The sequence below is a fragment of the Neoarius graeffei genome, chromosome 10 (assembly GCF_027579695.1).
Source record: "Neoarius graeffei isolate fNeoGra1 chromosome 10, fNeoGra1.pri, whole genome shotgun sequence".
NCBI lineage: Eukaryota > Metazoa > Chordata > Actinopteri > Siluriformes > Ariidae > Neoarius > Neoarius graeffei.
In genome coordinates, this window is record NC_083578.1 from 22,571,024 (window position 1) to 22,587,275 (window position 16,252).

Consider the following 16,252-nt stretch of genomic DNA (forward strand, 5'->3'; position numbering starts at 1 on the left):
CCCCATGAGACCACATCTGTCAAACACACTTTAGAATGTGACATGAAACAAGCAGGACTGGATGGTTCCAGTGTCTTTCACTGGTTAAATGCCGTTTCGTGTTGAATGGAAGGCTCAACTTCATTTCTAAAATTCCACAACTGTGTAAAACTGGATTTTTTTCTGATTATTAAAGGGGTTAAAGTTGTGCAGAACCTTGACGAACAACAGATCAATGATGTTATCTGGACTAATGCGAAGTCAATTTTTTTTTTTTTGCTTTCTCACTGCTGTTGCCTTATTAACCATTCACGCTTCCTTCTGAAGTGATGGAGACAATTCAGCTGGATGGCTTGAGAGTGACAGCCTTAGGCAATGCAATAAATGAAACCTGAAACCTCATTACCTTCAGCTAAGGCAGCAATAAATCTGCACAGGCTGTTTACTCTTGTTCAGTGTCCAAAATTACACGTGGTCTTGCACGGGGGATAAACTGGACCCTGAGAACAGGTTTGTGGCTTCACAACTGTGCAACCCAGGAGGCAAATGCGGTTTGTGGCTGGGTGCTTCCTCTGGTCGTAAAGACGTCAGACTGGCCTCACATGCACGTTAAACAAGTGCGCGTGTGTTTGAATGCCTGAGTGAGAGTTTGAATGCTGTTTTTCCTGAGCCTCTATGACTTCATCTCCTCGTGCGTTTCCCACACACTCGCATATATACACACAAAACACACAGACCCTTTTTAAATTCACTGAGGCGTTTGATGTTGGCGTGAACAATGTTGTGTCTGGCTGCCATGAACGTCAGTAAAATTGGGGATGGAGGCTCACAGGTGCTTAATTTTCACTAAACTTGGAATACTAGACACCAAGGTGCCAAGGACTGTGGAAGAAAGTTTGGGGTGACCTATGAAATAGTGGAAACAAAATGACAAAAAAAAAAAAAAAACAGTGAAAGCAAAGAAAATGATATAGCCAGACAACTATCTATCAAATCAAGCCAATACGTGGAGTTAAAAGCATATAATGATCAGTTGACTAGTATTATATGCTTAAGCACAATAAACAGAGCCTTTATTTGAATTAGTAAGAGAACTCAAATGAAATTTTTCATGGCACAATCAATTCAAATTTGGAAACATTTTCAAAACCTACATTTGAAGAACTTAATTTTGAACCGAACCGTTTTAACAAAAAAATGAATTTGAATACTCAAGACGCGATTATTATAAAAAATTCAGCTCCGGAGGGTTTTGTATTCACTGTTTTTTTGGCCTTCTTCACCGATGCTGGCTGGATATTTTTTTCCGACCACCAGGGAAATGTGTTTTTAAACCAAACAGAAAGCACCTGTAGTATGTTTACCCCACAGATTAGGCAATGATTAGAGAGGTAGGTGTACTTTGTGAGCGAAGAATTGCATGCAGTATTTTGTTAGCAAACCTAAACATTGTAATCTAAAGCATGCATTGCGAAAATGACTTTCTTTCAGAAAACAATTTTTCCCAGGTGAGGCTTCGCTCTGCAACCAGCAACAATGATAAGCCATCACTGCCTGCACAGCGCTCATTCTTCCTCCTCTCGTCAGTAAACCCAACATGACTTGCATTCATTCTTGCTATCCCCCGTCCAAACGAAGTTTGGTGGGGGATATAGAAACGGGTTTGTCCGTTCATTCGTTCATTCCTTCCACGCCACGTTTTTGTTTCTGGACCGCATCTTTAAAACTACTGAAGGTATATATACTGACTTCTCTATGGAACTACACATGTGACTTTGCACCTTACCTGAACTCTCTCATAAGAACTGCCATGGGCCCTGCAATATAAACAACTTACCATATGCTGCTTCTGAATGCCGCTACTATGATTACCTCAACTGGACTGCCCTGGACTGTGCTGTGCTGTACTGTGTCTTGAATACTAGTCTTGTTCTTATCTTCCTGTCTTTAGCCTAGATTATTTTTCTAAATGTTAAATGTTTCAAATGTTAAATGTTTCAATTGTTTTTTTTTTAAATCATTACTTTATTATTACTTATTGCCTGTTACATTGTTATTGGTCCTGTCTTGCACTTTAATGTCTGTCTTGTTAATGTCAGTCCTATGTTTGTCTATGTCTTTGCATGGGACAGAGAGAAACGCAATTTCAATTTCCTTGTATGACCTGTGCATATGAAGAAACTGACAATAAAGCTGACTTGAACTTGAATATCTTCATGAAACTTTGTATACAAATCAAGCAGCATGTGAACTGGTGCCTTTTGCTATTTTGGATTTTTTTTTGGGGGGAAAAAAAAAAAAAATATATATATATATATATATATATATATATATATATATTAGTGCTGTCAAAAATGTCGCGTTATTAACGCGTTAACTTGACTCAATTTTAACGGCGATAATTTTTTTATCGCGAGATTAACGCTCTGTGACATGTAGGTTTTTCATAAGCTTTTGAAACTGCCAGGAACTTGGAACAGAGACTTTGCTTAGAAAGACGATAGCAGCTAGACTGTAATGCCCCGCCCCGCACAGCCACAGTCCTCTGCCCTCCTTCCCCCCAAAGAACCAGCGCGGGCAGGGCGCACTAGTAGAGATGGGATTTATGGCTCTTTGATGGGATCCACATCTTTGTGATCCGTTCTTTGAAAAGAGCCGTTCAAAAGACTGGCTCATTTGGCTCTTTTTAAATATTTATTCAGTTTTAAGAAGACAGCGTCTAAAAAAGCCAGATCCCTCTGAACTGTAAACTCAATGCTATCCCAGAAATCCTTCCTGTAATATGCAAATTTGGCCGCCTCTGATTGGACAGCGCGACGCATCAACAGGCAGAAAGTGTAAAAGTACAAAATGTGTTAAGTGAGCTGAAACAGTAAAGATCAGATTCAATGCAATATTTATCAACGAACAACTTAAACTTAATATAATAGTGTACTTTATATTATAATCAAGCATGTCAAGCCTACCGTCAATGTGTAACCTGTCTCTCTGATTAGAGTTGTAGACTAACTCAAGCAGTAGATCACTTCACTCATGGTTCTTTTGCTAGCCCCGGTGCTCGGCTTAGGTTTCACTTTGCAGTGGCTGTGTCAAGACGTGTTATGCTTTGCAATAAAAAAACATTGGTACAAAACAAGCCCATTCACATTTTTATGCTGATAAGAGAATTACAATGGTTTTTCATGTGACAAAAATGTGCGATTAAATTGCGATTAATCGTGAGTTAACTATGACAGTCGCGACATTAATCGCGATTAAATATTTTAATCGCTTGACAGCACTAATATATATATATATATATATATATATATATATATATATATACACACATACATACACACATATACATATATATATATATACACACACATACATACACACATATACATATATATATATATATATATATATATATATATATATATATACACACACACACACTATCGTTCAAAAGTTTGGGGTCACTTTGAAATGTCCTTATTTTTGAAAGAAAAGCACTGTTCTTTTCAATGAAGATCACTTTAAACTAATCAGAAATCCACTCTATACATTGCTAATGTGGTAAATGACTATTCTAGCTGCAAATGTCTGGTTTTTGGTGCAATATCTCCATAGGTGTATAGAGGCCCATTTCCAGCAACTCTCACTCCAGTGTTCTAATGGTACAATGTGTTTGCTCATTGCCTCAGAAGGCTAATGGATGATTAGAAAACCCTTGTACAATCATGTTAGCACAGCTGAAAACAGTTGAGCTCTTTAGAGAAGCTATAAAACTGACCTTCCTTTGAGCAGATTGAGTTTCTGGACCATCACATTTGTGGGGTCGATTAAATGCTCAAAATGGCCCGAAAAATGTCTTGACTATATTTTCTATTCATTTTACAACTTATGGTGGTAAATAAAAGTGTGACTTTTCATGGAAAACACAACATTGTCCGGGTGACCCCAAACTTTTGAATGGTAGTGTGTGTATATATATATATATATATATATATATATATATATATATATATATATATATATTTTTTTTTTTTTTTTTTTTTTCCCCCACACTTTTACATTAAAAAGAGATTTTGACTTAGTTTCTAAGACCAATGTTAGTTTCCGGAGCATATATTCAAAATTATTCATGATACGGATTTGAAACTTGGTATACATGTTAACAAGGTGATGTAGATGTGCCTTTTCATACTAAGAAATTTTAAATTTTTCATGTTTCCATGGAAACAATTTCAGACTTGGTCTCTCAGGTTGGTCTTCAGGGTAAGTTTTGTTTCCGGAGTAGAATTTGAAAACTATGAGTGGTATGGTCTTGAAAGTTGGTATATGTGTTGATTAAGTAATGTATATGTGCCTTTTGATACGAAGAAATCTGAGAAATTTTCTTTTGTAGCTCACCTGGACCAAAGGTCCGGTGAGTTTAATGCCATGGGCTGCTGAGATCAGTATAAAGAGGTAGGGTTGGCTTCCTGCAGCAGAATTTGAAAAACGTGACAAATAATATCTTGAAACTTGGTAAATAGTTGGTATATAGGGCGGGGGATATAAATGACTCCGTCTTCTTGTTTCCTATGACTCCGTCTTCTTGTTTCCTATGGCTCCTTGTTGAAATGTGGACAGCATCCAGTGCAGTCTTTCTAAGATGAGGGAAAAGTGTGAGCACTTTGAAGCAGGATTCCATTTAGCAGCACATGCTGACAGACTGCCCCAGACACTGCCCTTCACTGAAACCCTATCTCTCTGAGGGGAGCTATCTCCCACTTCCTGTTCCTTCATGTAGCTCCACTGTTAAAACCATTAGTTCTCCGCCTACACCAAAATAAAGTCGGACGAAGGACTTTGGGCCGTATTCAGAGCCGAGTTATCCATGCGTAGTGAGGAGTTAATAAGAAAATTACACAGTGATATTCTGACCTCAGATATAGCAACAGCTGTACATGCTATGTATTAAGACAGTTGTGTGAGATGCATGCACAGGGTGGAGTTATCTGGGGGGAAGAGTCATCCTACAGATATGTGCAATTCTGTCCTTTAAATGGAAGCCGATTTTCCTTGTTGCTTGTCGTTTTGGGCTGTAAATACACTAAAACATGGAATTCCAGTCAATGGCAATTATCATCAAATATACAGTTGTGGCCAGTTGTTCACATACACTCATCATAGGCATGAATATCATGGTAATTTTGGGCTGTTAATGATTTCCTTGAACTGTTCTTTTTCTACAGTGGAATGATTGTACAGCAAATATCCTTAATGACTTCAAAAAACAAGAACTGAGTGCACAAGTTTGAATTTATTTTGGATTTTCTCTAATCCATATAGGGTCAAAATTATACATACAGACTCAAATATATACATACATTCACTTAAATCTGTTAATAAGTGGTGCTCAAGGTTCTACAATGTCTTTTAACTTGACAAGACCAAGGTCTATTAACTTCTCGTTAGTGATCATGACTGACTACAACTGGAAGTTTCTCTTTGCCAGTTTAACCCTTTGGTGACTGACCCCTTGAAAATGGTTCCTCCAGGAACCATGACGTTTCAGTTGTCAAGACAACGGAAAAACTAAAATACAAATACAAGAGCATTTTGTTTTGTGCACAAGAGCATTGTGACGTATCTTTCTGTTTTTGTATTTTAGTTTTTCCGTTGTCTTGACAACTGAAACGTCATCGTTCCTGGAGGAACCATTTTCAAGGGGTCAGTCACCAAAGGGATAAAAAGGATTTGTTTGACAGCACTCACAGAATTGACCAATACTCAGAACCATGGGAAAGTCCAAGGAACTCAGTGAAGACCTAAGAAGGAGAATTGTGATTTACACAAGTTGGGGCGGTCTCTTGGAGCCATTTCTAAACAACTGCAGATTCCAAGCTCATCAGTTCAAACAATTGTACGCAAGTACAAGTTATTCGGATGTGTCACCACTTTGGCAAGGTCTGGAAGAAGACCCAAACCATCACCCTCAGACGAGAGGAAACTGGTTAGGATGTTCAGGAACAACCCAGGAACCACCAAGGCCCAAGCCTGCCACGAACTGGAAACTGCTGGAACACCAGCATCACTGTCCACAGTGAAGCGAGTTTTACATTGCCATGGACTAAGAGGGTGCCGACCAAGAAAGAAGCCCCTGCTCTAAAATCGACACCTTCAAGCTCGACTGAAATTTGCAGCTGCCCACATGGACAACTTTTCTGTAGAAAAGTTTTATGGTCAGATGAGACAAAGATTGAGCCATTTGGCCACAATGACAAGAGGTATGTTTGGAGGAGTAAAGGCGAGACTTTCAAACCTAGGAACACTGTACCAACTGTCAAGCATGGTGGTGGTAGCATCATGCTCTGGGGCTGCTTTGCTGCCAGCAGTACTGGTGCATTGCACAAAGTGGATGGAATAATCAAGAAGGAGGACTACCTCCAAATTCTTCAGCTTCACCTGAAATCAACAGCTAAATGGCTGAAACTTGGACACAATTGGGTGTTCCAACAGGACAATGATCCCAAACACACATCAAAACTAGTTTTGGAATAGATAAAGCAGGCTAACATTAAGCTTCCGGAATGGCCTTCCCAATGGCCCGACCTCAACCCTATTGAAAATTTGTGGACTACTCTTAAAAGCCGGGTCTGTGCCAGGAAACCAACCAATTTAAATGAACTCTACCAATTCTGCCAAGAAGAGTGGTCAAATATCCAGCCAGAATTATGCCAGAAGCTTGTCGATGGCTACCCAAAGCATCTGGTCGAGGTGCAACTCGCTAAGGGACATTTAACCAAATATTATTTGGGGGTGTATGTATATATAAGAACAGTTCAAGGAAATCATTAACAGCCCAAAATTACCATGACATTCATGCCCATGATGAGTGTATGTAAACTTCTCACCTCAACTATATACATACGCTACAATTAATAAATAACATCATTACTTTCAAGTCCACAGAAGGTTGGAAGGAAACAACATTAATATAGGAAATTTTTTATGGATAAAATTATGCATTAATATAAAAGTAAGCCATAAGAAGAGCATAGGAATGCTTGGTCAGCTTATCCTTCAAACTTCAGACACGTGAGATCATTATAATTCTCTATCTGTCTGTTATTTTCAGGCTTAAAGGCAACTGCTTGTGTTTAAAGGTGGTGTTCTAGACACTCTTTATGCCTCCACTCAAGAAAAATGCATGAACTACAGTATATGCAGGTCATTTTATCTGACTGGGTGCTGAAACGTTTACTTCAGTACATGTGTAAGCCGACTCTGGATGTGGAAAACCTTCTCTGTGTAAAACAGTGACACAACTTTCCAACTTAATTCACCATCTCAGGGATAGCGCTAGGATTTTTCATTCTGGGCCTCGGAACCCACACTGACTAGCCAAATTGGGGTCCCTGGCATTTTTTAAAGGTCCTAAATATATAATATATGAGAGAGAGAGAGAGAGAGAGAGAGAGAGAGAGAGAGAGAGCGCACCATACAGTCGTGGTGTGCGGCCATGATCTTGCAATTTTTCCCTCCCACTGACAATCCACAGAGTTCAAGGTTTTTTGGCCATCCTTTCTGAGTGTTTAACCTGGAACAGAATATGGAGGACTTTCACCGTGTCACAGATTTTTTTTTTCCCACGCAGCGTCCGCCATATTGCCAGGTAAACAAAGAAACGGCCGCGAGAGTTAATAATGAAAATCGAAACGACTGCACTAAGTATAGTCTCTCTGAAGCAGTTAAAAATTGATTTTATACAAGTTTACTGAACTGTAGATGTTGACTGAATTGGGCTCACAATCACCCGCGTACGCTTGTGCCGGTTGCTGGCAAACGCAAAGCTTGGCCGGATAAACAAATCCGCAGTTACGATGACGTCAGGTAAAACCGACCACCATGTTATAACCTTTTCGTTCTGTTCTCTTTTACGGAAGCCGAGAGAGGACCTTCATGTAATCCTTTTTTTTATTCACCTTGTTATCCCGAGATAACGACATAATTAATTCAGGATCTCGAGAAAACAACACAACTAATTCGAGATCTCGAGAAAACAAAACAATTATTCCGTGATCTCGAGAAAACAAAATTATTTCATGATCTCGAGTAAACAGCTGAGAAATGGTTCATTCAGGTGCGCCAAGAGACTTGTGATATGCTGACTTTGGGGCTATTTCTCATTCTGTATAGACGCAACTTTGGTCATTAGAATGTCTGGAATAATCGATCACCTAATAAGGCAATATTTTGATCAGGGGTTGACACAGGGAGAGATTGCATCAAGTCTTTTAATAAGGGATCATTTCAAAATTAGTCTGCGGCACCTCCGCAGAAGACTGGCCCGGCTTCGTCTCTACCAACGGAGACGCAGTGATCCAGCTGAGATCATGAAATAATTGTTTTGTTTTCTCGAGATCTTGGAATAATTGTTTTGTTTTCTCGAGATCTCGGAATAACGGTTTTGTTTTCTCGAGATCTCAAATTAGTTGTGTTGTTTTCTCGAGATCCTGAATTAATTATGTCGTTATCTTGGGATAACAAGGTGAATAAAAAAAAAAAGGATTATATGAAGGGCCTCTCTCGGCTTCCGTACTCTTTCGCTTTGTTTGTTAAACAACATAATCTGAAAGATTCGCCAAGGCAATCGGGAAAAATTCTTCAAGCAAGAGCCCTGCGTCCCGGGACACATTAAAATTCTGAACATGCATTTTTTGGGCATTTTTGTGTGTAAAATTGCACGATTCCTGCATCTCTAAATCTAGCCTTTGGATAACAACTTGCAAACCACAGCTAGATGTCGAGTGTAAGCTCTAAACTATTGTCCTCATCTGATGAGTGGTAAACTGAATGTTCCATCACAAGAGCAAAACATTTCTGTAGTTTTCCACAAATCTACAACATGGTTGATTAATGTGACCCTACTCGAGTATTTACATAGTGCCTTTCTGAAAAAGCTTTTAACTCTGCACTGCTGTGTTCTGGCTTTTTGAAATGTTTTTGGAAAAAATAGTGAAGGTTATTGTTAAAGACCAAAGAGGATGCCAGCAGGCTGAATTATAATGATTTGTGGTGTAGATGTTCGGACATGTCGGTTGCGTGCACGTCACGGTCTGCACCTGGTGAGATGACAATACTTGGAGGCTTTGCATAAGAACCTAGCCGCATATATTAATGAATGGACCCAAGGACTATATAAACATGGGTTTAAAACAGCAAATGGAAAGAGAGAGCCTGCCAAACTGTGAGCATTATTCTCTCATTGCGTCAATGAAGGTGCAGAGTTTACAAAATGCTGCTACAAGCTTTCACGTAAGCTTTTCAGGATACAATACGAATACATGAGGGTATAGTGGTGTTAGGAATGCTTCAATAAGATGGCCGATGCAATCAATCACTCGTTTGTGTTAACCGTTAACAGCAACGTTCCATTGAAAACGTGCTTTTGAAAATCACAGCTTAATCATTTCTTAGTACATCATAAAGCATAGCTATTACCAAACAATGTGTTTACCTGAGTCTTGACTGGACTTCGATTCTGAGAGACTCACAGCAGAAGCATCACGTGATTGGTCAATCATGCCAATGTTGACCTTATGCTTATAGGGGTCCAGTGCACCAAGAAGACCTAGCACACGGATGGCCTGGGAAAGAAAAGCAGCATTTCAAACAAAGCATAAACGCTATGCTGTGTTTGTATCGGATTTCCCGGAACAATACAAAGGTGTTGGAATGTTTGGGAAAAGGCGTTGCATCTGAAATCCTAAAATCTGCTCTACGCAGGGCTTTGAACCGGTTCAAGGAACAAAAACGAAAACCGGGAACTTTTTCTATTTCACATGGAACAGAAACGAAACCAGAAACTTTATTATTTTTTTATGCTCCGGAACAGAAACGCTTATTAAAAATAATGGTAACCGGTTAATACCGGTTTTTATTTCGTTCCTCAAAGTTTCCGTAGCCTACAAATAAAAAAAGTCATTCTTATCCTGCGCAAGTTTCTATGACCTGCTGGGGTTCACTTCCTGTGTGACGTTCGCTGACTGAATGGAGAGAGCGGGAGGGTGGACTACTATCACGTCTCCACATCTTAAATAAGAGGTAAATATTGCAGTCTATCATTATTCAAAAACGTCAATTTCAAACACGATATCAATATATTTGTCCACGTTAATGAGAGGCTCACGAACATTAAATGACGTTAACCTCTGTTAGCCTATCAATGCATAGGGCCTGACTAGCCTTTGGTAACACACTAAACGAATTATCTTTCATTTTTGGCACTTTTTCTGTTTGTGTAGATGGGAAGACATACTGAGAATCCAAATCGCCAACATTTGAAATAATAATTGTTTTGAATTATTTCTTGTCTTATTTAATGAAGGTTGTAATAGAATTTGCCTACATTTGGCTTAAGCTGGATGAGACAGAGACATAATTTTATAGTCATCTGTTAAACAGCTGACAGGGAACGTAATTAACCGTTCCGGGAACGAAATTTTTTTGTTCTAACCGGTTCGGGAACGTCTATTTAATGGTGGAACCCAAAACCGGAAACGTTATAATTCCGTTTCTGTTCGGAACGAACCAATAGGAAAAAAATTCTGGTTCAAAGCCCTGGCTCTACGTCATGTTACGTTATTAGTCAAGATTTTCAATGAACCTAAAAATGGGAGAGACTGCAGGTACAGCAAGTGCGTTCAGTATAGCATTATATTTAGATCACGAGAGCTTAATAAATGAACGCCTGTGCAAGAAGTTAAGCGTTCTCCTACTGTAGATGCTGAAATAAAAGTTTTGTTATTCGAGATATCCAAGTAAAGGATGTGTTATACTAGATATTGGAAATAAAAGCGAAGTGATCGCCTACATATTGATGTAAATATCAACTTTCAGATTATAGGAAATCGCACTTGCTGATTGGTCGAGAGATTCGGACTATTTCTCGATAATCACCTCCAGCGACTTGGCAAAACAGCGGCCGATCGCTTCGTCACTGTAAGTGAGGAAGAATTAGAAATTATGAAAGACAAGATCAACTGTGAGCTACTGCTCACCTACGTATCCCCCTCGCTCTCGCTTATATCAGAATGCAAGCAATCGAAGGAACAGGACACTTACAGTATTATGAATGCTGACTCCAAAAAATAATTCACCCTGAAACAAGTAAGTAACGAGCAGTGTCTCTCCCCAGGGATTTCAAACAGCATCCTGGTAAACTGCCACTTTGAAATAGCATTTTGCTTCTTGAACTAGCGTCAAAATCCACCCCATATGTTTCGTAAACAGGAAGTCGATGTGCGACAGACCTGAAAACGGTACACACGGTATAGAACCCCAAGCTGAAGCTCAATACCAAATATCAAGCAGTTGTGATTTGTAGTTGCTGAAAAAACTGTTATGAAAATTTTGTAAATCCAGGCTGTGGATTTACAACAAGCGGCTATGATTTGCGGTCGCTGATAAAAAGGGTGTTTCGGATGGACGGAAATACAGAGATACTGGGATGTATGGATGCTGTCAGTCCCCACTCGCTTGCTCACTCGAGTTTGTTGACGGTGTAGTGGCTGCTGCTTTATGTCCCGGGGCTCCCTCATGCCTGTGTTACCTTCTGGCTCTCCCCTTTTAGTTATGCTGTCATAGTTAGTTTTGCCAGAGTCCCTGCTTGTACTCAGTGCAATATGTATACTGTTCCTACTTATTCAGGTGACATTGGGCATACCTAACAACCTGTGTTTTCTCCCCCCCCCCCAAAAAAAATCCGTCCCTCGGAGTTACATGTCGGTCCTGGGATCGAGATGCTGACCTCTTCTGCTCCTCGGACCTGCCTGATCCATCCTGGCGCCCTGTGTCTGGTTAGAGCCTCATCACATCGCTCCTGTAGAGGACGGCCCCATGTGGACAGTTGAAAGTCACACTTGGAGGACGCTCTGGACTCTTACAGTAATGCTTGTATGACTGAGGACTACAGTTGACTTGCTAACTTTAGGACTGCAGTTGTCATGAACAGTTTTGTACTCAAGTTTCCATCAATGAAGAGTTTATAACATCAACGAAACTGTCTTCATGTTAAAACTGTTAATGTTATAGTCATGTTGTCTGTTGTTGCCCAAATGAGGATGGGTTCCCTTTTAAGTCTGGTTCCTCTCAAGGTTTCTTCCTCATGTCGTCTGAGGGAGTTTTTCCTCGCCACAGGCTTGCTCATTGGGGATAGATTAGGGATAAAATTAGCACGTTTTAAGTCGTTCAAATTCTGTAAAGCTGCTTTGCGACAATGTTGATTGTTAAAAACTTGACTTGAGATACGTACAGACAGAAGTAAACCTGTAAACCCCTGCTCCTTCGGAGTGAGGGTATAATAAAAACACTGTTCCTAAAGCCACTGAAGATGCTGTGAAGTTTGGTTTAAAACTATTAAACGGTAAGGTGGAATTATTATGCATTTTATCCATTTCAAAACAAAGTATTTTATGTGAGTCGATGTCGAAAAGCGACAAGCCTGCGTGCATACTGCAAGTCTGCACACTTTACATATGCATGCCGCTTTTGAAGACTGAAATAAAAAATTTTTTAATATGCTTTTTTTAAAAATAATCATTGTTGTACTTACAACCCCGATTCCAAAAAAGTTGGGACAAAGTACAAATTGTAAATAAAAACGGAATGCAATGATGTGGAAGTTTCAAAATTCCATATTTTATTCAGAATAGAACATAGATGACATATCAAATGTTTAAACTGAGAAAATGTATCATTTAAAGAGAAAAATTTGGTGATTTTAAATTTCATGACAACAACACATCTCAAAAAAGTTAGGACAAGGCCATGTTTACCACTGTGAGACATCCCCTTTTCTCTTTACAACAGTCTGTAAACGTCTGGGGACTGAGGAGACAAGTTGCTCAAGTTTAGGGATAGGAATGTTAACCCATTCTTGTCTAATGTAGGATTCTAGTTGCTCAACTGTCTTAGGTCTTTTTTGTCGTATCTTCCGTTTTATGATGCGCCAAATGTTTTCTATGGGTGAAAGATCTGGACTGCAGGCTGGCCAGTTCAGTACCTGGACCCTTCTTCTACGCAGCCATGATGCTGTAATTGATGCAGTATGTGGTTTGGCATTGTCATGTTGGAAAATGCAAGGTCTTCCCTGAAAGAGATGTCGTCTGGATGGGAGCATATGTTGCTCTAGAACCTGGATATACCTTTCAGCATTGATGGTGTCTTTCCAGATGTGTAAGCTGCCCATGCCACACGCACTAATGCAACCCCATACCATCAGAGATGCAGGCTTCTGAACTGAGCGCTGATAACAACTTGGGTCGTCCTTCTCCTCTTTAGTCCGAATGACACAGCGTCCCTGATTTCCATAAAGAACTTCAAATTTTGATTCGTCTGACCACAGAACAGTTTTCCACTTTGCCACAGTCCATTTTAAATGAGCCTTGGCCCAGAGAAGACGTCTGCGCTTCTGGATCGTGTTTAGATACGGCTTCTTCTTTGAACTATAGAGTTTTAGCTGGCAACGGCGGATGGCACGGTGAATTGTGTTCACAGATAATGTTCTCTGGAAATATTCCTGAGCCCATTTTGTGATTTCCAATACAGAAGCATGCCTGGATGTGATGCAGTGCCGTCTAAGGACCCGAAGATCACAGGCACCCAGTATGGTTTTCCGGCCTTGACCCTTACGCACAGAGATTCTTCCAGATTCTCTGAATCTTTTGATGATATTATGCACTGTAGATGATGATATGTTCAAACTCTTTGCAATTTTACACTGTCGAACTCCTTTCTGATATTGCTCCACTATTTGTCGGTGCAGAATTAGGGGGATTGGTGATCCTCTTCCCATCTTTACTTCTGAGAGCCGCTGCCACTCCAAGATGCTCTTTTTATACCCAGTCATGTTAATGACCTATTGCCAATTGACCTAATGAGTTGCAATTTGGTCCTCCAGCTGTTCCTTTTTGGTACCTTTAACTTTTCCAGCCTCTTATTGCCCCTGTCCCAACTTTTTTGCTGTCATGAAATTTCAAATGAGCCAATATTTGGCATGAAATTTCAAAATGCCTCACTTTCGACATTTGATATGTTGTCTATGTTCTATTGTGAATACAATATCAATTTTTGAGATTTGTAAATTATTGCATTCCATTTTTATTTACAATCTGTACTTTGTCCCAACTTTTTTGGAATCGGGGTTGTATACAAAAACAATTAGCTGGTTCAGGCTCAGTGAACATCAGTGAATAATAACCTTGACTTCGTCTCAAAACAATCATTAGTGGCGAGAAAGCTAAAAATAAATTAAAACCTTATGTACTGGCATTAAAAAAAAACCTGTCCATTGCCAATAAGTACTTAGAACTGCTCAAATGTGGAAAAAAAAATTGAGCTTCTCATTTAATGGTTATCCTGATAAGTGTTCTCCCAGATCCTTTACTAAATGCATAAAGATACTGTCAGTCCTTGGAATTATGAAGTCCTGATTTTTTTGTAAAAATGTAAATAAGACGACATGTACAGTGGTGCTTGAAAGTTTGTGAACCCTTTAGAATTTTCTATATTTCTGCATAAATATGACCTAAAGCATCATCAGATTTTCACACAAGTCCTAAAGGTAGATAAAGAGAACCCAGTAAAACAAATGAGACAAAAATATTATACTTGCTCATTTATTTATTGAGGAAAATGATCCAATATTACATATCTGTGAGTGGCAAAAGTATGTGAACCTCTAGGGTTAGCAGTTAATTTGAAAGTGAAATTAGAGTCAGGTGTTTTCAATCAATGGGATGACAATCAGGTGTGAGTGGGCACCCTGTTTTATTTAAAGAACAGGGATCTATCAAAGTCTGATCTTCACAACACATGTTTGTGGAAGTGTAGTATGCCACGAACAAAGGAGATTTCTGAGGACCTCAGAAAAAGCGTTGTTGATGCTCATCAGGCTGGAAAAGGTTACAAAACCATCTCTAAAGAGTTTGGACTCCACCAATCCACAGTCAGACAGATTGTGTACAAATGGAGGAAATTCAAGACTGTTGTTACCCTCCCCAGGAGTGGCCGACCAACAAAGACCACTCTAAGAGCAAGGCGTGTAATAGTCGGCGAGGTCACAAAGGACCCCAGGGTAACTTCTAAGCAACTGAAGGCCTCTCTCACATTGGCTAATGTTAATGTTCATGAGTCCACCATCAGGAGAACACTGAATAACAATGGTGTGCATGGCAGGACTGCAAGGAGAAAGCCACTGCTCTCCAAAAAGAACATTGCTGCTCATCTGCAGTTTGCCAAAGATCACGTGGACAAGCCAGAAGTCTATTCGAAAAATGTTTTGTGGACGGATGAGACCAAAATAGAACTTTAAAATTCCTCCAAGCCGGTGTGCAGGACTGGTCAACAGTTACCGGGAATGTTTAGTTGCAGTTATTGCTGCACAAGGGGGTCACACCAGATACTGAAAGCAAAGGTTTACATACTTTTGCCACTCACATATATGTAATATTAGATCATTTTCCTCAATAAATAAATGATCAAGTATAATATTTTTTGTCTCATTTGTTTAACTGGGTTCTCTTTATCTACTTTTAGGACTTGTGTGAAAATCTGATGATGCTTTAGGTCATATTTATGCAGAAATATAGAAATTTTTAAAGGGTTCACAAACTTTCAAGGACCACTGCATCACTTATACGTGATGTGATCTTTGCATGCCACTGAATATAACAGAATTGTCAGACAGAACTTTGTAATTACAAGGTCCCGACCATTGGGACTGGACAGGAGGATCATTCTACCACTGAGGAGCAGTAAAATGTTTAGAATGGATGTTTAGACTACAGACAAGTGTGTGCCAGGCACCCTGAAGTTGATGACGAGTTAGCATGAGCGTGTGTATTCTGAAAACACGTCAGTAATGTAGTGCACAGGACCTTGGAGGACTTGAGTTTAAATTTGCTTCTTGCTTGCTTTTCAGAGGCATTCCATACATCCCACACAACGTATATACTCACAAGGCTTTTTTTTTTTTTTAAAGCACATCACTCACGTTAAGGTGAAAAAGAATGCCAATACAGGTAATTGGCATTCAGGTAAATTCAGTTCTACAGTAGGTAAGTGATGATACACGACTTTGTGAAAGTACAAGGCATTAAAGAAATTTGACACAGTTATACAGTTAACCTTATAAATTACCAGAATAAATAACACAAAATATATATTACTCCAGGTGATATTTACGGAAGCCGAGAGAGGCCCTTCATATAATCCTTTTTATTATTCACCTTGTTAT

At 39.4% G+C, this 16,252-nt stretch overlaps 1 protein-coding gene across 1 annotated transcript in view; it reads right to left on the bottom strand.

Moving 5' to 3' along the window:
* mtor (mechanistic target of rapamycin kinase) overlaps window positions 1–16,252 on the bottom strand; it is a 267,396-nt gene that overhangs the window by 194,937 nt on the left and 56,207 nt on the right. Inside the window, exon 19 of the mRNA XM_060931539.1 lies at window positions 9,473–9,602. Coding sequence (XP_060787522.1) covers window positions 9,473–9,602 — 130 coding nt within the window. The remainder of the gene's footprint in view (window positions 1–9,472; window positions 9,603–16,252) is intronic.